General features: G+C 38.0%; 2 protein-coding genes across 4 annotated transcripts in view; both read left to right on the plus strand.

The window, feature by feature from the left end:
- Positions 1–8,645, plus strand: part of DUS4L (dihydrouridine synthase 4-like (S. cerevisiae)) — a 16,722-nt gene extending 8,077 nt beyond the window's left edge. Inside the window, exons 3-7 of the mRNA XM_010841461.1 lie at positions 2,078–2,199; positions 4,457–4,574; positions 5,600–5,722; positions 6,712–6,938; positions 7,641–8,645. Coding sequence (XP_010839763.1) covers positions 2,078–2,199; positions 4,457–4,574; positions 5,600–5,722; positions 6,712–6,938; positions 7,641–7,897 — 847 coding nt within the window. The 3' untranslated portion in view covers positions 7,898–8,645. The remainder of the gene's footprint in view (positions 1–2,077; positions 2,200–4,456; positions 4,575–5,599; positions 5,723–6,711; positions 6,939–7,640) is intronic.
- A 1,865-nt stretch (positions 8,646–10,510) lies between these two features.
- Positions 10,511–23,078, plus strand: part of BCAP29 (B-cell receptor-associated protein 29) — a 52,888-nt gene continuing 40,320 nt past the window's right edge. Inside the window, exons 1-3 of one of the 3 annotated variants that reach the window (XM_010841469.1) lie at positions 10,511–10,857; positions 11,310–11,416; positions 16,695–16,795. In XM_010841469.1, the coding sequence (XP_010839771.1) occupies positions 11,325–11,416; positions 16,695–16,795 (193 nt within the window). In that variant the 5' untranslated portion in view covers positions 10,511–10,857; positions 11,310–11,324. The other 2 variants (XM_010841471.1, XM_010841470.1) reach the window with 2 other exon arrangements.

Below are 23,078 nucleotides of genomic sequence, written 5' to 3' on the forward strand. Positions count from 1 at the left end.
GGTTATTGATATTTCTCCTGGCAATCTTGATTCCAGCTTGTGCTTCCTCCAGCCCAGCGTTTCTCATGATGTACTCTGCATAGAAGTTAAATAAGCAATATACAGTTGACGTACTCCTTTTCCTATTTGGAACCAGTCTGTTGTTCCTTGTCCAGTTCTAACGGTTGCTTCCTGACCTGCATATAGATTTCTCAAGAGGCAGGTCAGGTGGTCTGATATTCCCATCTCTTTCAGAATTTTCCACAGTTTATTGCAATAAATCTTGAAATTAAGTAATCTGATAAATCCCACTTTTCTTTTTCAAAATTGTTTTAGCTGTTTAGTGCCTTTCCAAATGAATTTTAGGATGATCTTTTCTCTACCTACAAAGAAAATCTTAGTGGAATTTTCATAAGAATTGTATTAAATATGCATACCAATTTGGGGAGAATTGAATTCCTTGTGTTGAGTCTCCTTATGAACACAGTATCTCTCCATTTATTTAGATCTTCTTTGATTTCCTTCATTAGTGTTAAGTGTTATACAGTTTTCAACATACAAATTCTGTCCATATTTTGTAAGGCTTACACTCAGTTATTATACTTTTAATTTTGGTGTTCATGTATCCATTGCTGGTATATAGAAGTAAAATTGCTTTTTGTGTTTTATTCTTACATTCTGTGAATTTGCTGTGTTTACTTATTTCTTCTAGGAGGTTCCTCATATAAATTCCTTAGGATTATCTAAGTAGACAGTTATGTCACTTGCAAATAGTGATAGTTTTACTTCTTCCTTTCTATCTGATGCCTTTTATTTCACTTTCATGCCTCATTGCACTGCCTAAAGTTCCAACACTGTGCTGAATAAGAATGATGAGAGCAGACATCCTTCCCTTGTTCTTGATCTGGCGGGGCAGTATTCTTTCACCTTTAAGTATAATATGAAGTATAGAATTTTTTGTGGATGTTCCTCATAGGGTTGAGAAAGTTCCCTCTATTCCTGTTTTTCTGGGAGGTTTTAGTTTTTAATCCAAATGTTGTTTTGTCAAGTGCTTTTTCTGCATCAGTTGATACAGTCATGTGATTTTTTTTTTCTCTAGCCTGTTAATATGTTGGATTACAGTGCTTGATTCTGAATATTGAAACTTGTGCTCTAACTAGCTTTTTCTGATACCACCACAGCAGGGGAAGGATAGGAAAGCACCACCTCATTACTCTCAGGTAGAGATAGAAGTCTAGGTTTTCCACTTGGTCTCCTTTGACACCCCAGGGGCATAAGGCTCCTCATTACCGCTGAGCAGGGCTAAGAGTTCCAGCTCCCCATGCAGGGGGTGGCCTGGTAACTGCTGAGCAATGACGAAAGGCCTGGCTCTTCACTAGGCATTCTCTGACACTGTTCCTGGGGTGAGGGAGAAGGGTGCCTTGCTGCTGCACTGTTGGTGTGGAATTCCAGGCTCCCCACTTGGTCTCCACTGGTAGCCTCCTTGTTTCTGGCCAGCAAGGATTAAAGTCCCAGTTTCCTACCTGGCATTCTCTAACACCACCGTGGAGGGGTGTTAGAGAACATTGTGACAGCTTTGGAAGGCTAGAAGTCGAGGCTCCCCACTCGAGCTTTGCTTGTGGAGGTGCAGGCCACAGATTTTTCTCTGGTGTTGGGCTAGAGTAAAATCATCATTATTTAAAAGCTTGCTAGGCTGCCCCCTTCTTGGTCCTTGGGGTAAAATTAGCAGGCTTTTGCTGGGGCTGTTTTTGTCTGCATCCATTGCTGCTTCCAGGTTGCCAGCTTCTTCAGTTTCAAACCTAGGATATTTGAGGGAAAAACAAAACTCGGATAACTCACCATTGTCATTCCTTAGGTCCTGCTCAAGGTCACTAGCCTGTCTGCTCTCTTCTCTCCCCCTTTCAGAGTTTGCTTATGTTTGTTTTGTATATAATATCCAGAGTTTTTAGTTACACTAAGCAGGAGGAATAGGAAGAGTACATCTACTGCATCTTTCCGTAGCAGAACTTTAATAAATATTTAATGAATAACTAAACTCTGAAGAACGTAGGGTTATCATGCTTTCTGAATGCCTAATTAAAGTTTTATATGCTCACAGGTTGTCTTTCAGAACACTAGTCAGAAAATACGATTGTGATCTGTGCTATACACCAATGATAGTTGCTGCTGATTTTGTCAGATCTGCAAAAGCCAGAGACAGTGAATTTACCACAAATCAAGGTACGTGAAAGCCAGAGTTTGCTGTCTTTGTAAAACTTAAAAAACAAAACAACAACAAAAAAAACTCAACACTTTTGTCTAATCAGACAACAGAATTCAGAGAGCTTATTTTAAGATCTTTCGGTTTCCTATAAATGTTTAATAAGTTTTTTACAATGTGTTTTTCCTCAGTGCCTTGTAAACTATGAATAATTTATCAAAGTGTAAGTCAGCCTCCATTCAGGGCCCCATTCTCTCACCTGGCAGATTCCTATCTCACTGCCGCCAGCCTTATCCCATCCCAAACTGTCCTGCAGACAGCTCCAAGTGAGCTCTCTAGAACTTAAATTTGATCACTTCTTTTCCCTAACTCAAAATCTTCCTTAGACCTCTCATCACCTAAAGCAGTGGTTCTCAAAGTGATTTCCCAGACCACTTAGCATCAGCATTATCTGAAAACTCATTAGAAATGGAAATTCTAGACTCCACTCCAAGCCTGCTTAATCAGAATCTCTGGGTATGTCACAAGCAATCTGTGTTTTTAAAAGCTCTTCAGGTGCTTCTGAGCTTGCTAAAGATTGAGAGCCACTGACGTAAAGAGGGAAAACTCCAGCATGTGTAGATAATATAAAGTTCTTCATGATCTAGAACACTGAACACATGTTCTGCAGCTTTATCTTCCATCAGTTTTTCTCCATGGCCCACCGACTTTATTCTTCAAAATACTAAGTTATTTTAAGTCCCTGAACATGCCCTAATCTCTCACACTGCTCCACCTAGAGTATCCTTCTTAGTCAGGCCTGTCCCCTTATCCCTGTCTCTTTGGGAAAGGACACTTCATACTTCTTAATGCTCTAAAGTTGTGACCAAGGAACTCTCCTAATCACACTCCATTCATGTCCGTTGCCTAAGCACAGACTTTTTGTTGTACTTAATCATACTGTACTGTGATTTCCTCCTTACGTGTCTGTCTCTCCCACTAGACTATGGGCTTCTTGAAGGTTGGAATTTTTTTCTTGTGGATTTGTATCCTCAGCTTCTAGCCCAGCACTGAAAATATATTTGACAAATAAATGATTGTTAAATTGAAATTTTATAACTCTCAAGTTACGAAGCAGAAAGAATCCTACCTATATCCTCAGGAAAAAGCTTATTCTCCTATCCTCTGATAATCCTGTAAATCAGTAGATTTTCATAGAAATTCTGAGTCAGTGGAACTAGAGCCATAACAAGAAATCTGCATTTTGGTAAATACCCAGTAAATCTCATACAGGTAATCTTAAAAAAAAAAACCTTTAGAAATGTCAAAATACATCTATTCAAAATCTGTAACATCCAAAGATGAGGAAAATGTGTCCTTTAAAACCTAGGAAAGCTCTGATACATTTGGCTATATTAAAATGTAGACTGTTATATATAAGAAAAGGGCACAGATAATACTCAAAGACAAACTAAAAACTGGAGAAAATAGAATATTTTGATGTTTATGATAGATAGCAGAGCTAATTGTTTTATTTTTAAATTTAAATAATAAAAAGGGAGCAACCAAAAGAAAAATTGCACATAGAGAACTCTGCAAAAAGTATGGAGAGACAGGCTATAAATAAAAAATATGTTGTTACATATACAGTGTAGGATAAGTTGTAAGGAAACCAGAACTGTCATCCATATTGGTGTATATGTGTATCGGTAAACTCTTCTAAGAAAATTTTATAGTATCTTTCAAAATGTTAATACCTGCCCAGCAGTTATACTCCTAGGAATTTACTTCATGAATATACTCACAAAAATATGTATGTAAGAGTATCTTCATCGCAACATTGTTTGCAAGAGTCTCAAATAAAAAACAGTCTGTAGTTCACCATCATAGTGGAATATGCACTAAAAACAGGAAAACAGGTCTGCATATAGATCTCAGGTACATCAGGGGAAAACACCATAGGGATAGCAATGTATTTAGAATGTTCACATTTGCTTAAATTTTACAGGTCTTCGTAATGTTTTAGAATGCAGTATAATCTCACCTTTAGGAAAGGAGTCTGTTTGGCAAAAGTGTTATACTTCTTATTTTATCAAATTTTGTACTGTTTGAATTTGTACCAAGTCTAAATTGCATGTAATAATTTAAAATATTTTAAGTTATTTTAATGCTATATTGTTTGAACACATGCTTCTTAGTCTAAAAACAGAATTTTATCCTGTACAAACATTAAAATTTGTTTTCTCATGTGTGTGTGTGTTTCTGTGAATTTTAATGTTGAGCTATTCATTTTATCAGGTGATTGCCCATTGATTGTTCAGTTTGCTGCTAATGATGCAAGACTTTTATCTGATGCTGCTCGTATAGTCTGTCCTTATGCGAATGGAATAGACATTAACTGTGGTTGCCCTCAGAGGTAAAGCTCAAAGAAGTTGGAAGAATTTTCAAAAGATTAGGAAAAACTAGTGAACATGGTAAACTATCATTCTGGTATTCCAAAAACTGAAAAGTAAGGAAGATAGACATAAAGAACTTGGGCTCTAAGAAGCAAGAAAAACTAAGGAAATATTATTTAGAAACACACATGCAAAGATATTTTCTGACGGCTGCAACAGTGTATAGACCCTTGACAAGTTTTTGTCTCACCTCACCACTAGAATTTTTTTATGTGTGGATCTGCCTTGAACCTCATCCATAAGTAGTTATGTGAGACTCTGATGTTTATAACAACCCCTAAAATGTATTTTTACTGCTACTTGCTCCAAGCATTGTGATTCTATGATACGTGATTCTATGATTCAGTTATAAGAATACCTTCTTAAAATTACCTTTTCTTCTTATACTACAGTTACTTGGTTGAGTCTGAGTAACTGAGTGTTGATAGAATGTGCTTAATTTGATGATAATATCCTTACCTCTTGGCACAATACTAGATTATCTGTCAATAATTCAAAATATGTTCAAAGAATGGAGTCAAGGTTTTACATATAGCATAATCCAAATCAGATTAGACATGTTTGTATACTCATTAGTAGAGTTCAGTAAGCTGTTTAGTGGGTGTTGGAATGCTGTAAGCCAAAAATATCTACTCTTAAGATTAATAAAGCTTCTTGTTATGTATAATAAACATCACATTTGGAGTTGAAAAAATCTGAAGTAATTACAATTAATTACAAATACTTAAATCTGTTTTGGTTGAATGAACTTTAATTTTTTCACTTGCTAGTGAAAACCATTTCCCCTAAATACTTCTTGATCTGGGAACATATTTTCCTAATCTTGATACACTTAGAAATGTTGGATCTATGAATTTTAAAAATTATGGTTCCATTCCAGATTGCTAGGTAGAGAAATAGATAAATGCACTTACTGTGCTTTTAGAATTGCATCTTCTCTTCCAGTTGTTTACCATTTATTTGTTGTTATGTTTACTTTATGAAGGTGGGCACTGGCAGAAGGTTATGGAGCTTGCTTAATAAACAAGCCAGAGCTTGTTCGAGACATGGTGAAACAAGTAAGAAATCAAGTGGAAAACCCCAGATTTTCAGTATCTATTAAAATAAGGTAAAGGTAATATTTTAATCTCTTGGTACGATAGTCCGTCCATTACTCAGGAAATAAAAGAATATTCCTTTTGTCTGGAGATGTGGAGATGTCTCCTTTTAGTATGCAGGCATCTGCGTGCATGCTCAGTTGCTTCAGTCATGTATGACTCTTTGTGACTTCATGGACTGTAGCCCACCAGTCTCCTCCTCCATGGGATTCTCCAGGCAAGAATACTGAAGTGGGTTCCCATGCCCTCCTTCAGGGGATCTTCCCGACTCAGTGAACGAACCTGTGTCTCCTCTGTCTCCTGCATTGCCAGGTGGATTCTTTAGCCACTGAGCCACCTTGGAAGCCCCACATAGGCATCTAGAATATGAAAATGTTGAAACAAAGATGCTTAGTGAATTAATAGATACCATAATTTTTATTTATAATTCAAAACAACTTCTTCATATTTAACAAAAATTAAAATGTCCCTTTGTTATTAAAAAACTCACTCCCAAAAAAAAACAACTCTTTCCACGTACTATTGAAATAACTAATGCTAAGAAACATTTCTGATACCAAGAGTGGAAAATAGGAATAATATTTGCACTAAAATTTCACATCAAAAATGAAAAATAGTTTTTTGGTGACAGGTTAAAAACATATTTTGATAAATTATAATTCTCCCACTTGTGGATTGGAGCATGCACAGCAAATATTACACTAGCAACTTTCAATGCATCTGTGATAGTACTTTGATGAATCTTGCAGTTATCAAAGCCAAAAAAGAGCCACACTAGGTAACAATTCTTTGTCATCCTGTTATTGCCAATAGTGAAATAGCTAAATTCAAGATCTTGAATGGGATCTGATACCTGAACAAAACTTTAATAGTGGTATGTGGTGATAATATGAACAGCATAGCTAAACTAAATAATGTAGTAGATGAAATAATGTTCTGTTTATTGATATCATTAAGATGTGTGTGCTGTAAAAAGATAGATATGATTTTGAAATTATAGGATCCATGATGACCTTACAAGAACTGTAGATCTCTGTCGAAAGGCTGAAGCAACAGGAGTTTCCTGGATTACAGTCCATGGAAGAACTGTTGAGGAAAGACATCAGCCAGTTCACTATGAGGCCATTAAAATAATTAAGGAAAGTATGTCTATACCTATAGTTGCTAACGGAGACATCAGAAGCTTAAAAGAAGCAGAAAATGTGTGGCATACTACTGGGACAGATGGTAAGAAATAAGTCCTTTGACTTTTTTGTTTTTTAATTAGAAAAATTTAAAAATGGGGGTGGGAGAGTAATGTTAATGTGGTTTTCATTATTTTTCTTTCAAATGGAGCTTATTTTCCTGTTGTACCAATTTAAGCTAAGCAGTTTACTAAAATGTTAATCCTTTGACTTAGGAACAACAGATTATTTTAATTGGAGTGAATTAGTTCAGTTACTTCTCTGCTACTATCTCATCCACTGAGTGACCAGTAGAGCCTACAGAATAGAAATGAGAATTTGCAAATGGAAGAGTGGCTATAGGAGCCAAAGAAACCCCAGACAGCTATGCAGTTTCATTATCCGCCTCAACTTTGGCATATCAAGCCCTGTGATACCTATTGCTAGATGAGAGAATGCAAATAAACTTAACTTCAAGCAAATCCAATTTATAACAATCCAGATTTACCCTTAAAAAAAAACCCCAAACTAATTTTTGATGTTGAAGTATTTAAAACGTTAAAAAAGAAAGTCTTAAAAGTTGCATTTACACTTCATTGGTTTATAAAAAGTATAAAAATGAATTGTTTAATAAGAATGAAACTAAGGGCATTGTAAAATCTTGTAATAAATTATTTTTTAATATTTTCAGTTTGTTTCATTGAGTTTGACCCCATAACCATGAGTTCTTAATGTGTGGACAAATGAAATATGCTTTAATTTGTAGGTGTGATGGTTGCAAGAGGACTCTTAGCAAACCCGGCCATGTTTGCTGGATATGAGGAAACCCCACTGAAATGCATCTGGGACTGGGTTGACATTGCTCTTGAACTTGGAACTCCCTATATGTGTTTCCATCAACATTTAATGTATATGATGGAAAAGATAACTTCAAGGCAGGAAAAAAGAATATTTAATGCTTTGTCAAGCACATCAGCAGTCTTAGATTATCTTACAGACCATTATGGGATTGACCGGACTTGAATTATTTTCTTTCTTCAATGAAACCATGGAAGGTCACATCTTGGTTTTTACTTTGAATCAGTGACTCTAAAACATTAGTGTAAAAACAATGCCCTGACAGAATTTTTAAAAATCACTCCTGGACCACATCCTCAGAGATTCTGGTTCAGTAGATCTCTAGGATAGACCCAAATTTTAATTTTAAAAAAGATCCTAGGTGTTTCAAACATTGACAGACCTTGCTCTGAATCCTATTATGAATTAAAATGTGAGAATTTTTTTCCTAAAGAAATCATGTTTTTAACATTTTTAAATAAATAAAACTTTTATTTTAATACTAAAAATATGGCTCATATGGTATCTGTTAGTTAACATGAAGTGTTTTAAATGAAAATCAGTGCAGAAAAGTAAGACAGCAAATGCCAACATCTATATGAAATGAAAAGGAAAAAAATTCTGTATAGAATTGCTTTCAGGGCTTAAATTCAAAGTTTAGGTTGGAAAATTAAACTGCTACTTCCTAATTCATGAATTATATACCTTAAGGTATTTGTTTTAAATTGTATGTAACAAATTAATTAGATGTGATGTGTTCTGTAATTTAAAACTAAGGGAGACTTCCCTGATCCAGTAGTTAATACCTCCTTCCAGTGCATGGAGGTGCAGGTTCAATTCCTGGTTGGGAGCCAAGATCTCAACCTTTAATGCCTCGCAGCCATTAAAACTCCAAATGATCTACATCAAAAATAAAAAATCTTTATTAAAAAAAGCTAAGATTCTGTGAAATTCTTTAAATGACATTATATTTGTTATATCTCAAGGCTTCTAAATTCTTAGAAGATTGAGAGCTTGGTAAATATCAGTTCAGTTCAGTTGCTCAGTCGGGTTTGACTCTTTGCTACCCATGGACTTCAGCACGCCAGGCTTCCCTGTCTATCACCAACTCCCAAAGCCTACTCAAACTCATGACCATCATGTCAGTGATGCCATCCAACCATCTCATCCTCTGCCGTCCCCTTCTGTCGCCTTCAATCTTTCCCAGCATCAGGGTCTTTTCCAATGAGTCAGTTCTTCACATCAGGTAGCAAAATATTGGAGTTTCAGCTTCAGCATCAGTCCTGTATATAAATGATACTATTAATTTCTATCTCCTACATCTTAAATATAAAAATTTGGTCAATAGTCTTGAGATAATTACACAGTTGGCCCTTGGTGCTAAAATGTTTTATATATGGGACTTGAGCATCCACAAATTTTGGTACCTGAAAGAGTCCTAGAACCAATGCCCCACAGATACCAAAAGACAACTATGTACTTGAAATATTATTTCCTGGAGAAGAGTAACTAGGTTTTATTTAAAAACCTAATTTTCATAACATTTTTAGTAATGTTATTTTTATGCCTCCCAGCAGTTGAGGATAATTTTAACTTTACAGTTCCATGGCTTAGGTAATACCCTAGCAGTACAGTGGTTAGTTTTCCCGGCTTTCACCATCAGGTGTGCTGGTTCAGTCTCCTGGTCAGGGAACTAAGATTGTCACAAGCTGAGTGGCATGGCACAGCCAAAAAATTGAAAAATTTTTTTAAAGTTCCATGGTTTGGAGATACTGCTAGTGGAATTTTGTTGGCAGTGAAGGTGCCACTGCAAGAATTACCTCGATTTGTTAAAAACAGCTCTATAATTACAATAGTGGTCTATATGACCAACATAAAAACTTATAAGCAGTTATCTAGAACTGGTTGATTAACGAATTTGGGAATATGAGATAAGTCAATTTTAACATAAGCACCCTGTTGTAATATTTTTTAAGGTACACTCTGTGCTTTCATTTTTCAGTTAATGGATTTTTAAAGATAACTGCTTTTCATTAAATATGAGTACCATATTAGCACACAGGGAGTTATAGTCAAAACGTAGTCATTTTTAAATTTGTTAATTAACTCTGAGGTGAATTACCTGTGTTGTGAGGACAATGGCATAATTAGAGTAAGGTGCACAGCGTTTCCAAGGAGCCAGTGTAAAGGGCAAGGAGTTCTAAACGCGCTTAATTTTTTTTTTTCTAAGTCCCTTATGGTTAACCTATGTTGTCTATATTTGTGACAAAGAGAAAACACTGACTCAAATGCGTTTTTATATTCAATAACCTCTTATTTTTACCATTTATTTAATGTTCCCAAAATAATCCTCTACAGAATACTTTGATGTGCATTTCTAATATGTTGTTAATATTGGGGGGGGGGGGGGGGAACTGCCATAATTTGAGTGTATTCACGTAATTTGAATACCCTGAAAAGAGTAATTGAAAAAGTGTACCCATACCCACGTTGTTCTCCTTTCCAGTTAGTCCCCAATCCCTAAAGTGTATTTCCTCTTCCGAGCCCATGGACAAAAGGGGAAACCCTTACAGGCAATGTTGGACGCTACCTACTCCTACATTTTCAGAGAATGGGGCACAATCACCAGATCCTGGCCTTTCTAATATGTAACTTCTAGCTTGTTCCGGCCAACGAAATTGTCCACAGTAAAATACAGACCAGGAAGGAGTGTTTTAACCACGTTCACTAAAATGGCAGCACCCTGTCTAACCCGCCCGCCCCGATGCCATTCTCTTTCGCCGGACCCCACAAGCTCTTTCAAAACGTCGGTTAACCGCACGCCTTCCACCCAAACCACATTTTATTAGAAATGTTAAACTGGCTCCTCGGAAGACGTTGCCCTTGGCAGCCCCTAAGCACCAGATCGAAGAGTCTTCGTCATCCCGTAACTCCACCGCCCAATTAGAAAACAATTAATGCTAATCATCATGTTCGCACCGCCTGGCGCGTCAGCCGGGCCCCACACCCGAGGCCGGAGCTCAGGAAGGGTCCGGCGAGGGTGGCGGTGGGGGTGGGGCACGCTCCCCTCCCCTGGCCGCGGCGTGTGACGTCCCGCGCGTCGGCGGCCGCGGAGCAGCGCGGGGAGCCAGGCGGCCGCAGGCGGGGTAAGGCTGGGCGGGAGCCCGGCGGGCTTCCAGGCGGCGTGGGGCGCGGGGTCGCGCTGCTATCGCCGCGGTTGGTCCGCGGGGCCGGCCCTTCCCTTGGCGCGTTCGCGGAGCGGGGGTGGGGGTGGGGACGGGGCTCGGGCGTTAGCGGAGGGTGGCGTTGGGCTGCTGACGCCGTGAACCTGGACCGAAAGCAGGACCGCGGTGCCGCTTGGCTGGTTCCGTAAGGCTCGCCGGGGAGGTGCCGACCCGGGCCTCTGGGCCCACCCTCGACCGGCTCCTTCCTCTCCCCTTTCCCCTCCCCACCCCGGGTCACTGCCGGGCGCCTCCCATTTAGGGGAGTGTCGGACCCCGGAAACCTCCAGGCCGGAAACCTCGCGGCCCAAGGGCCTCTCCTTAAACCGAATTTTCTTTGAAAGGCAACTGAGTGAAATAAGTGTTTATCTATTTAGGTGTGAAGAAAAACAATGACACTCCAATGGACGGCAGTTGCAACTTTTCTTTACGCTGAAATAGGACTCATTTTAATCTTCTGTCTACCTTTTATTCCTCCTCAGAGGTAGGAACCCTCCAAATCGTTACAGCAACATATATGATGAGCTCTTCAGACGGTTGAGTGTGTTACGGAAAAATTTTTCTTAAAAGAATTTCAGTGCTAATTCTATAAAAGGCTCTCTTTAAAAATAAACACACGCCAATTAAGTAATAGCTAATGACCATATTAAAGTATCATTTCATAAAGCTTTTTATTGTTTGTACAAATTGGAGAAGGGCATGGCAACCCACTCCAGTATTCTTGCCAGGAGAATTCCATGGACAGAGGAGCCTGGTGGGCTGCAGTCCATGGGAAAGCACAGAGTCAGACACGACTGAATGAGCGCACACATACGTACAAATAACTTTTCTCCTCCCTTCTAAAAGGAGAAGGTCCTCGTCCGCCTTCCTTTTGGTTCTGTTAATTATAGATGTAGTAAAGTGATGGTCACCCTTTTTACATGTCTTGTTTTAGCTTTTACTTTTGTTTTATTGCCCTGAATTAGAATGCTGCTGCTGCTGCTGCTAAGTCGCTTCAGTCATGTCCGACTCTGTGCGACCCCATAGACGGCAGCCCACCAGGCTCCCCTGTCCCTGGGATTCTCCAGGCAAGAACACTGGAGTGGGTTGCCATTTCCTTCTCCAGTGCATGGAAGTGAAAAGTTAAAGTGAAGTCGCTCAGTCGTGAATTAGAATAGTGAGCCAAATAAAAGTAAATGGATAAATGATGTTGACAGTACACCGTGATGCAGAAATATTTCACTGGGTCTGTGGAAAGACCATTTGAAAACTTAAGCCAATAAATGATTCTTAGTTTTGGTCTTACATAATTCATTTGGTATTCATTTAATGGCAGTTTTACTACTTTATCCCCATGCAGAGTTGAGTATAAATTAAAAGTGCTGAATATGCAAAAGTATCAGAACCATTCCTTAACATTAGTTTCTTAGCAAAAGACCGTCAAAGGTCTTTCAGTAGGATTTCAGTTGTACCCTTAACTCTCTCCACCCCTATTGTAATCTACTTTTTAGGAGTTCAGTTTTAGATCCAGACTTGGCAGTGTGAATGATGAAATACTCTTGTGTAAAAATGTTGCAACACATTTGTTCATGTAAAAGAAAATCTTTCGTTAATGAGATCCTACAGATAACCCACTGAAATTTAGTAAGATTCCTTGACTTGAAGACACTTATGAAAGTTTTTATCTTTTTTTTTAATTGGGGTATAACTGCTTTACAATATTGTGGTAGTTTCTGCAGTATGGTGAAGTCAGTCACCTGTATGTATACATATGTTCCCTCCCTCCTGGGCCTCTCTCCCATCCCACCCCCTTTTCTTACCCATCTGAATCATCACAGAGGACTGAGCTGGGCTTCCTGTGCTTTAGCATGTTTCCACTAGCTAGCTACTTGATGAGTGGCAGTGAATATATAAGTCAATCCCAATCTCCGCATTCAGCCCCCCCCCCCACCCACCCCCACCCTGACCTTGTGTCCACAAGGCTGTTTTCTGTATCTGCATTTCTCTTCCTGCCCTGTGGACAGGTTGGTTCATCTTCAGGATCCAGTAATCTTCCACAACTTTTAACTTTCTTCTTACCTGCCTGGATTTCTCCTCACTTCCATTTTTATCTCTCAGCTGTGCCATCACTATTTTCCTGCTTATGAAAGAAAAAATAGAATTATAATATAGGAAGGGGCCTTTGAGATTTTTGAACTTTATTCATCCTATTCATTCTAAGAGAAGGTGGCCTAAGGTCATCTAGTTGAGCTTTGCAGATTCAGGACAAGAATCTGCCTTTCAATAAAGTGCTCTTTCTCTTTCATCACCTTGTCTCTTATCCTATTGATTTTCAAATCCTCAGTAAGACCCTTTTCAGCTTTTTGGTAATACTTGCAAGAGTAGAATCCTATATTTAAGAGAAAGAAAGATGGTATTTATAAACATCTAACATAAAACTTTAGGATTTGCAAAAAAAAAAAATTTTTGTCCGTTGATCTTTTCTCCCTCAAAATGGTTTATAGATTATGGATCTTTTTCTTCCTATCAAATATATATTTTTTTCTATCCTGATAAAGTAGCTATTTGGTAGATTTGAGTCCATGTACACACATTATATAAATATATCCTCTTGGACAAATATACACTAGAAAAACATGGTGTATATGTATATATGTATGTCCACAGATCATTTACAATATGTCCTTACTGTGTGTGTTCACATCTTTTTATCCTTTAACATGTACAATCACCTTACTCTTCAAAGAAAAGGCTTCATACTTTGGCAATAACCCATACTTTCACATAACCCACTAGTGAAAGACACATATTCAGATTCGACTGCCTAGGATTATATCAAAACTCTGCATGCTACTGTATGACTTTGGGCAAGTTATTTACCATCTCTGGTCAGTTTCCTTGTCTGTAAAATGGAGGTAATACTAGTATCCACCTCGTATGGTGGTTGTGATAATTAAATGAGCTAAGCCATGTAAAGGTGCTTAGAAGGGAAGTATAGTATGGACTCTATATAGTAGCTGTTATTAGCCTTTCCTTAAATCAACCCTTATAAACTGCTAATTGTTCCCTCTGGTGGAGGCTGGTCTCCTTTTGTGTTCCCTTTTATACTGTTGATTTACTTGAAATGTGAATTTACATTTGGACCTAGGTCAAGGTATTGCTAGTTCTCTTTGTAAAAATACAAATATTTGTAATGTAAAATTTGAATAGTATTCTTGGAGTAGGAATCAAAGAGGCAGAAGAAACTGCATCCATATCAACTTTGTCTCCCCACAAACTTCAGGTTATTATTAGAGTTGTTTTCAAAACATAATCTTAAGGGACTTCTCTGGTGGCACAGTGAAGAAGAATCTTGCTCGCCAGTTCAGGGGACATGGGTTCAATCCTTGGTCTGGGGAGATTCCACATGCCACGGAGCAACTGAAGCCCATGCACCACAGCTACTGAGCCTGCGTTCTATACCCTGCAAGCCACAACTACTGAACTCACTTGCTGCAATAGAAAAGCCTGGGGGGCTACAGTCCATGGGGTTGCCAAAGAGTCAGAAACAACTGAGCGACTGAGCATGCATAGAGCTTCTCCATCATTGGCTGCAAAGACAATAATCAGCCTGATTTGGGTATTGACCATCTGATGATTCCATGTGTAGAGTCATCTCCTGTGTTGTTGGAAAAGGGTGTTTGCTATGACCAGTGTGTTCTCCTAACAAAACTCTGTTAGCCTTTGCCCTGCTTCATTTTGTACTTCAAGGCAAGTTTGGCCTATTACTTCAGGTGTCTCTTGACTTTCTATTTTTGCATTCCAATCCCCTGTGATGAAAAGCACATTGTTTTTGTTTTTTTTTTGTTATTAGTTCTAGAAGGTCTTCATAGTACCATGCACCTTCAGCTTCTTTGGCATTTAGTGGTTGGGGCATAGACTTGGATACTGTTATGTTGAATGGTTTGCCTTGGAAATGAACCAAAATCATTCTCTCGTTTTTGAAATTTCGCCAAAGTACTGCATTTCAGACTCTTTTGTTGATTATGAAGGCCTACTCCCTTTTTTCTAAGGGATTCTTGCCCACATAGATATAATGGTCATCTGAATTAAATTCGCCCATTCCTGTCCATTTTTGTTCACTGATTCCTAAACTGTGGATGTTCACTCTTGGCATCGCCTGCTTGACCACATCCATTTTACATTGATTCATGGACCTAACATTCCAGGTTCCTATGCAATATTCTTTACAGCATTTGACTTTACTTTCACCACCACACACATCCACAACTGAGCGTCATTTCTGCTTTGGCCCAGCTACATCATTCTTTCTGGAGCTATGAGTAATTAATTGCCCTCTGCTCTTCCCCACTAGCATATTAGACACCTTTCAACCCAGAGGGGGGTGGTGGGGGGGGCGCTCATCTTCCGGTGTCATATCTTTTTTCCTTTTCATTCTGTTTATGGGGTTCTTGCAGCAAGACTACTGGAGTGGTTTGCCATTTCTTCCTCCAGTTGACCACCTTTTGTCAGAATTCTTCTCGATGACCCGTCCATCTTTGGTGGCCCTTTACGGCATGGCTCATGGTTTCATTGAATTACACAAGCCCTACACTTGTGTAGTGGCCCACACACCACTTACAAGGCTGTGGTCCATGAAAGGAAATTCGAAGTTTACTCAAGTGCTTATCTTTATTTATCTCCTTTGGACTCAGTTAATGTGTTACTCATTTAAAATGCCCTTGTGTGAAATTTGTTACCTTTTCAGTTGTGTGATAGATTACTTTGTCACTCTTTGCCATTGATAACTCATGCTTTCTTACCTATGTGTCTTTGCTCATATTGTTCATTCCATCTAGACTGTTTCCCTATTTCATTTTCTCTATGTTCAAGTAATGATCTGAATATAATTACTTGGGTATAAACACACATACATATCCCTCGAGAGAGAGAGAGAGATATATTTTTTTTTTTTTTTTTTCTCTCTCTCCTTTTTTGCCATGCCATGCATCTTGTGGGATCTTAAGTTACTCAACCAGGGATTGAAACTAGGCACTCAGCAGTGAAAGTGCAGAGTCCTAACCACTGGACCACCAGGGAATTCCCTTTCAAGCCATATATTTAAGATTTTTGCTCTTTCCTGTCTATGTAATACAGTATTTACTATGTATGTGCTACACAGCATTACACACACATTATAGAATAGCTCAGTGATTTGATGTGTACGTAATAGCTCAGTGATTCGATGTATGTATAATAGCCCGATGATTTTCTTAATTTCCTTACAGTAAAAATAGGAAAACTTTTTTACTTAGAGTAGACGTTGAAACTGCATCTATTTTTTTTATTATAAAAATAAACAGTGTAGAAAGTCAGACCCCTTAACCCTGAAATGTTATTAGTTGTTAGAACAATAGATCTTTGTTATTTCTGAGTTATTATCCTGATAAGGAAAATGATATAAAGTGATAACTTCTATCAGTAATTTAACATTTTTACTGTGAGAATTCCTGTTTAAGGTTTTGATCATGTGTATTTACTTCAGAAGTTACTTTTACTTAAGACTATTTAAGCCACCAGACAGAAGATAATCAAATGTCGGATTATTATTAAATTTGAAAGTTGTTCTTTATTTCATGAGATATTCTTATTGATAAGAATAGACAATTCTCTTACAAAAAGTTAAATTTCCGTAGTTCTTTTCACTCACTACACAATTGCCAAAATGTTAATTTAGTATTTAGAAAGTATCTCAAAGTGTTTTCTTGACTTTTTACACCTGATGTAATTGTATTGCTTTACAGATGGCAGAAGATATTTTCCTTTAGCGTTTGGGGTAAAATTGCAAGTTTCTGGAACAAGGCTTTTCTTACTATTATAATCCTATTGATTGTTCTGTTTCTAGGTAAGTACTAGAGTCCTCCTTTGACTAAGCTTAACTATGATTTTTTATATTATTATTATTATCATTAATGAATTATTATTATTGATTGGTTTTTAATTAAGTTGATGCTGCCATTGGTATACAGTTGACTTTATGGAGTAGATAATTGATATGTTGATAGGTATTATTACTGTTATATATATATAATCATAAATTGCAGCAGAGTACAGTGGTTCTTAATCTCTTTTATGTTGTTTTAAGATTTAAATGCTGCAATGCATAACCTAGTTTTCAGAATTAGCAGTTATACAGTCCTTTGTTCGGAGAAGGCAATGGCACCCCACTCCAGTACTCTTGCCTGGATGGAGGAGGCTGGTGGGCTGCAGTCCTTGGGGTCGCTAAGAGTCGAACACGACTGAGCGACTTCACTTTCACTTTTCACTTTCATGCACTGGAGAAGGAAATGGCAACCCACTCCAGTGTTCTTGCCTGGAGAATCCCAGGGACGGGGGAGCCTGGTGGGCTGCCGTCTCTGGGGTCGCACAGAGTCGGACACGACTGAAGTGACTCAGCAGCAGCAGCAGTCCTTTGTTATTGTGGTGTCTGAGTTATCCACAGGTTTAACTGTTTGGGAGACAAACAGAGCAATGGCCCTCAAAAGAAGTTTTAGATGCAGGGTGTGAATCTTGATTGAACCCTGGTTGAAAGACAACTATAGCACAGACATTTAGGTACTACTGCAAAAATTTGAATATAGACTGTTTGTTAGATAATATTAGGGAGTTTTGTTAACTTTAGTTATGATATCAATGTTATTATTATATAAAAGAAGTCAGCAACCTATAACCTACAGACCAGTTGCCTATTTTTCTAAATAAAGTTTTATTGGAACATACCATGCCATTCTGTTTATGTGTCGTCTGTGTATGAACAACTACAGAGTGCAGTAGTTGAAACAGACCGTGTGGCCTAACATACACAAGCTGCTCTTTACAGAAGAAGTTTACCAACACCTGTTACATAGGATTATGTCCTTATGCTTAGGAATTGCATGCTGAAATACATAGAAGTAAAGTCTCATGATATTTACAACTTACTTTCAGTTGGTTAAAAAAAAAAAGCAAATATGGCAAATCCTAACAATTGTTGAATCTAGGTAGTGGAAATATGGATGTTTATTGTACTAGTTTTTCAGTATGTTTGAAATTTTCATAACAAGTACCTTAGAAATTAGAAGCAGACTTTTTTTTTAAGTGGAAAAGAATAGCTTTATTTGCTTTGTGAGGCAGAGAGGGCCACAGTGGGCTAATGCCCTCCAAACTGCATATCCCAACCTAGAAGGGGTAGTGAGGAGTTTTATAGTAATGTTTCAAAGAGGGCGTGATCAGCTTGTGGACATCCTTTCAGGGGTTGGTGGGAGGCAGGTGGGAGTCAGCATTATCAACCTTCTGTTTCCAGCCAGTCTAGGTTCTACATGCTTGTGTGCAGCATACAGTTAACCTCTTTCACCTAGTCAGGGGTTCGGTGTCTGTCTCAAAAAACATGCAGATTTTTCCATCATTTCCCCATTTGATTATAGGTCTTCAGTAGAACTCTTAATAGTCAAAATATCGATCCCTTGATGCCGGGGTGATTCAGCTTCTTGCCATGGGTGTAAATCCTGCCCCTTGGTGACAGGCCTCCTCTATGTTTGTCCAGATGCTGGCAGAGGTATTGCAACATCCCAGACACTACTTTTCCCTTGAAGTGGACTTTTAAGGTTTTTGTCAAATTAGAAACTCTATGAGTCAAAATAATTGCCATGCTTTTTAGAAGGAGTAAATTGCCATGCTTTTTAGGAGCTTTTAAGAACTGAGCTCAGATTATGTAACTTGTCAGAGATCAGCCAGCTACTTCTTGGCAGTTCAGCTTTTGATAGCACCCCAGTGTGTTGTCCCTCAGAGTTCGCTCAGAGTTGTGTTGTGAGTCAGGCAGGTTTCCCAGGTGTCGGTCTGAGGCCGTGACCACTGCGTGTGCCACTGTCTTGTGAGAAAATGCTTCTCATCTTCCATATTACTAACCTCTGGAGGGGAATCCTCTTTATAAACTGGAAATAAATGGCATGAGAAGGTATGAGTAAGTCATTGCATCAGGATGTGAATGGATTTGCAGTTCATTTCAAACTGTATTTGTCTCATGGTATGTTCTTAATGTTACTGATTGAATCTCTAGCCATAGAAGAAATCACACCAAGCAGGTGAAAAACAATAAGGAAAACCAGATTCCAGCTTTGTCACCAGCTAACTAAATGACCTTTGGAATGTCATTTCATCTCTCTGAGTTTGGGTTAGCCATTTGCAAAATAGAGAGAGGAAATAATCTCCACAGCTCTTGGTAGCTCTAAGAGTGTACTGTGTCCTTCTAATTCTAAAATTATCACAAGAATTTCTACTGAAAACTACCACGTAGCCATATAAAGAATGACAACTTTAGCCAAGGTTCTTTTGGTTACATAAATCAGAAACCAGCATCCGCTCACTTGAGCATGAAAGGGAAAATTAAAATATAGGGTTGTTTCAGTGTGGCCCAAAAAATGAAGGAAGCCAAACTCATAGGAAGTGAAGTGTCCATTTAGTGTCCCTGTATTTCTCCCTCCATCTACTTCTTCTTCCTTATCTCTACAGACTCTGATACTCAATTCCCAGGCCAGAATTATATACAGCTGCTAAGTTTTGTCATGCCAGCCATGTGAGGATTAACTAGCCATTTCTAAATTCCAGTTCTAAGGAAGAAAAAATCTGACCAGCTAACACCAGGTATCCAGTCCTCATCTGAGAAGCTATGGCCAGGGGCCAGGATCACAGAGCAGAATCATGGCTGCTGGCAGGAACCTAGATCTATGGGCAGAGAAAGTAACTCCCAGAGAATAGGAACATCATGGATGATTAATGTGGGGCCGTTAACCCTGGATGATAAAGACAGTCAAACAGGGACTTACCCATGAAGCCTCAGTGTTTTCATCTCAGAACAGGGGAATAACACCTACTTCACTGAGGTGTTGAAAGAATAACATGCAGTTACATATGTAAAGTGCATAGTCCACTGTTCTCTTCCACTGAAATGACATTGGTGTAAATAATGCAGACCCAGTAGGTTTGAATTACTCAACATAATTCATCTTTTATTTTGGAATTTTTTTCTTGTTGGTGTAATAATCATTACTAGATGTTTATATTCCTAGAGCCAATACTAACTGAAAAGTGTGTGTGTCTTTTAGCAAGTTGGAACAGGCAGAAAGGAAGTAGGAAGCCCAGAAGAGTTTATTTAGTGTCAGCAGAAATGCTTCTCGGGAACACTTACAGAATTGATCCCACAAAAAGATGATCTCCATGTGCCTTATAGAAAATTGACTAAGTGTCACATCCTCCTCTTATTGTTGCCCCCCATCCCACTTTTCAGACACAGTTTCTTTATTATTATGCAAGCAGTGCATTCTACAAATGGGTTTGTGTTTTTCTTTGGTAGTACTGCTTAATCTTCAGCATTTCTGCATAATGGATCCAGGAGTATTATTCCTGGTTAATTGCCAAGTAGTAATGACGTCACACTTTCACAGGTGGCTCAGTGAAGTAGAGAATTCACCTGCCAATGTAGGAGACATAGGTTCTGTCCCTGGTTGGGAAGATCCCCTGGAGAAGGAAATGGCAACCCACTCCAGTATTCTTGCCTGTGAAATCCCATGGATAGAGGAGCCAGGCGGGCTACAGTTCATGGGGTCACAAGAGTCAGACACGACTTAGCAACTAAACAACAAGGAAAACAACAATGACTTCAAAGAACTGTTTGGTTCCTCTGGTCTGCTCAAAATAACTCATAAAGACTTTTTTTTTTTAGTTGTTGTTGTAGTGGTTGGCATGCTCTTATTGTTTTGAGGCAATCTTAGAAATGACAAAAAAGAAAGGAAATCTTGCCTTTTGTGTTCACATAAATCGACCTTGAGGACATTATGCTAAGTGAAAGACAAATACTGTTAAGATCTCATTCATATGTGGAATCTTAAAAAATGAAATCAAGCTCATAGATACAGGGGACAGATTGGTGGTTGCCAGGGGTGGGGGTGGGTAGGTAAATGGAGTCAAGACATACAAGATTCCAGTTATAAAAGAAATAAGTCATAGAGATATAATGAACATGGTGACTTAGTTAATAATTCTGTATTGCACATTTGAAAATTGCTAGGAGAGTAGATGTTGAAAGAAAGTTTGCATCACAAGAAAAAAGAAATTCTGTAACTGTATGGTGATGGACTTGTAACTATTTTACAGTATATACAAACATCGAATTATTTTTAATTAGCAAATTACAAATGGAATCTTCTTCGTTCTGATGAAGAGCATCTACAAAAGCCTAGAGCTAGCATCAGCCTTAGTCAGATATTCAAAGTTAGCCCCATAAGGTTGGGAACAAAGCAAGGATATTCACTTTGACTATTTTTGTTCAATTAAGTAATAGATTTTCGAACCGAGATAATATTAAATTAAAAAAAAATATACCAAGTGTTAAGATTTTAAATTAAAAAGTAAAAGTCATTTGAAGATGACATGATTATTTATTTAGAAAATCCTAAAATGTCTACAAGAAAAATACTGTGTCAAAGAACTATAGTGCATCACAAAATACAAGGTCAATATACAAAATGAAGTGCATTTCTATGCTATAAGCAACAATTCAAAATTGAAAAGTTTTAAATTACTTTTATAAGTACAACAAGAAGCCTAAAAACTTCTTATTTTTAGAAAAGAACTTTATAAAGGATGTACAAGATCTCAACGCTTAAAGCTACAAAAACATTGTTCGAAGGAATTAAAGAAAATGGAAATAAATTTTTTTTTTCAGTTGAAAAACTCACAATCATTGCAATGAAATACCACTTCATACTCACTACGATAGTTATAATCTAAAAGACAGATAATAACAAATACTGATGAAGATGTGGAGAAATAAGAACCATCCCAATTTACATTACACTGGGAATGTAAACTGGTAAAGCTGCTTTGGGAAAACAGTTTGGCAGTTCCTCAAAAAGTTAAACATAGAGTTACCATGCATGCGTGCTGAGTCACTTTAGTCATGTCCAGCTCTTTGCAATTCTATGGACTGTAGGCCACCAGGCACCTCTGTCCATGGGATTCTCCAGGTAAGATTCTCAGTATTCTTACTGAAGTGGGTTGCCATGCCTTCCTCCAGGACATCTTCCCAACCCAGGGATCGAACCTGCTTCTCTTACATCTCTTGCATTGGCAGCCAGGTTCTTTACCTCTAGCACCACTTGGGAGTTACCATATGATCCAACAGTTCCACTCATAGGTATATACTAAGAGAAATGAAAACATACGTCAGTATAAAAACTTGTACGTGAATCCTCATGGCAGCATGTTCATAATAGCTAAAAAATGGAGAAAATCCAAATATCCATCATCTCTTGAATGGATAAACCAAATGTGGTGTAGCTGTACAACAGAGAATTATTCAGTTATAAAAAGTAATAAAGCAAGTTCATCTATGTAACTTGCTGCAACATAGATGAACCTTGAAAATATTAAGCGAGGTTAAGGGAGCCAGACACAAAAGAACGCATAAAATATGATTCCATCTATATCAAATGTCCAGAATAGCCAAATGCAAAGAGACAGTAGATTAGTGGTTGCCAGGAGGTGCAGGGAGGGCAAGAATGGATATGCGCTTTCTGTCTGGGTTGATGAAAATATTCAGGTGTTGGTTACACAACTTTGTGAATATACTCAAAACCACTAAATACACTTTTAAGAGTAAATGTTACGTGAATTTTAGTTCAAAGTGCTGTTAAAAAATTTAAGTAAAATAGGGGTTAAAATTAGCTGTTTTTCAACTAGAATCTCTTTCCTATATGGCAGTAACTCTTCCCTAGGAGTGCTTATGACTGCATGAAAGGAGTAACCTAACCTGTTTATATTCCACTGGTCTTTGTGACATCGAAGGCAGATACCTTCCCAGGAAACTATAAGAATCAATGACTAAGAGTACACCAAATAAAGATGCTATAATCTGAAATCTGTCTCCTACTAGAGAAAAGTGATTCCTCTGAATCTGAGACTTAACAGAACTGAAAGTATCAAAAGAGCAGCTCTCTGAACATTTTCAGTAACAGGTGCCATCCACAAACACTTGAGGGATCATATACTACCATAGGTCAATCACATTTCAACAAATCTTTGCCAGTAAAAATCTCAGTGTAACCAAATACTTCTAAAATCTCAATAATTTAAAATAATAGTAGCCTATATAT

This window comes from Bison bison, unplaced genomic scaffold (genome assembly GCF_000754665.1).
Source record: "Bison bison bison isolate TAMUID 2011002044 unplaced genomic scaffold, Bison_UMD1.0 scf7180017864162, whole genome shotgun sequence".
NCBI lineage: Eukaryota > Metazoa > Chordata > Mammalia > Artiodactyla > Bovidae > Bison > Bison bison.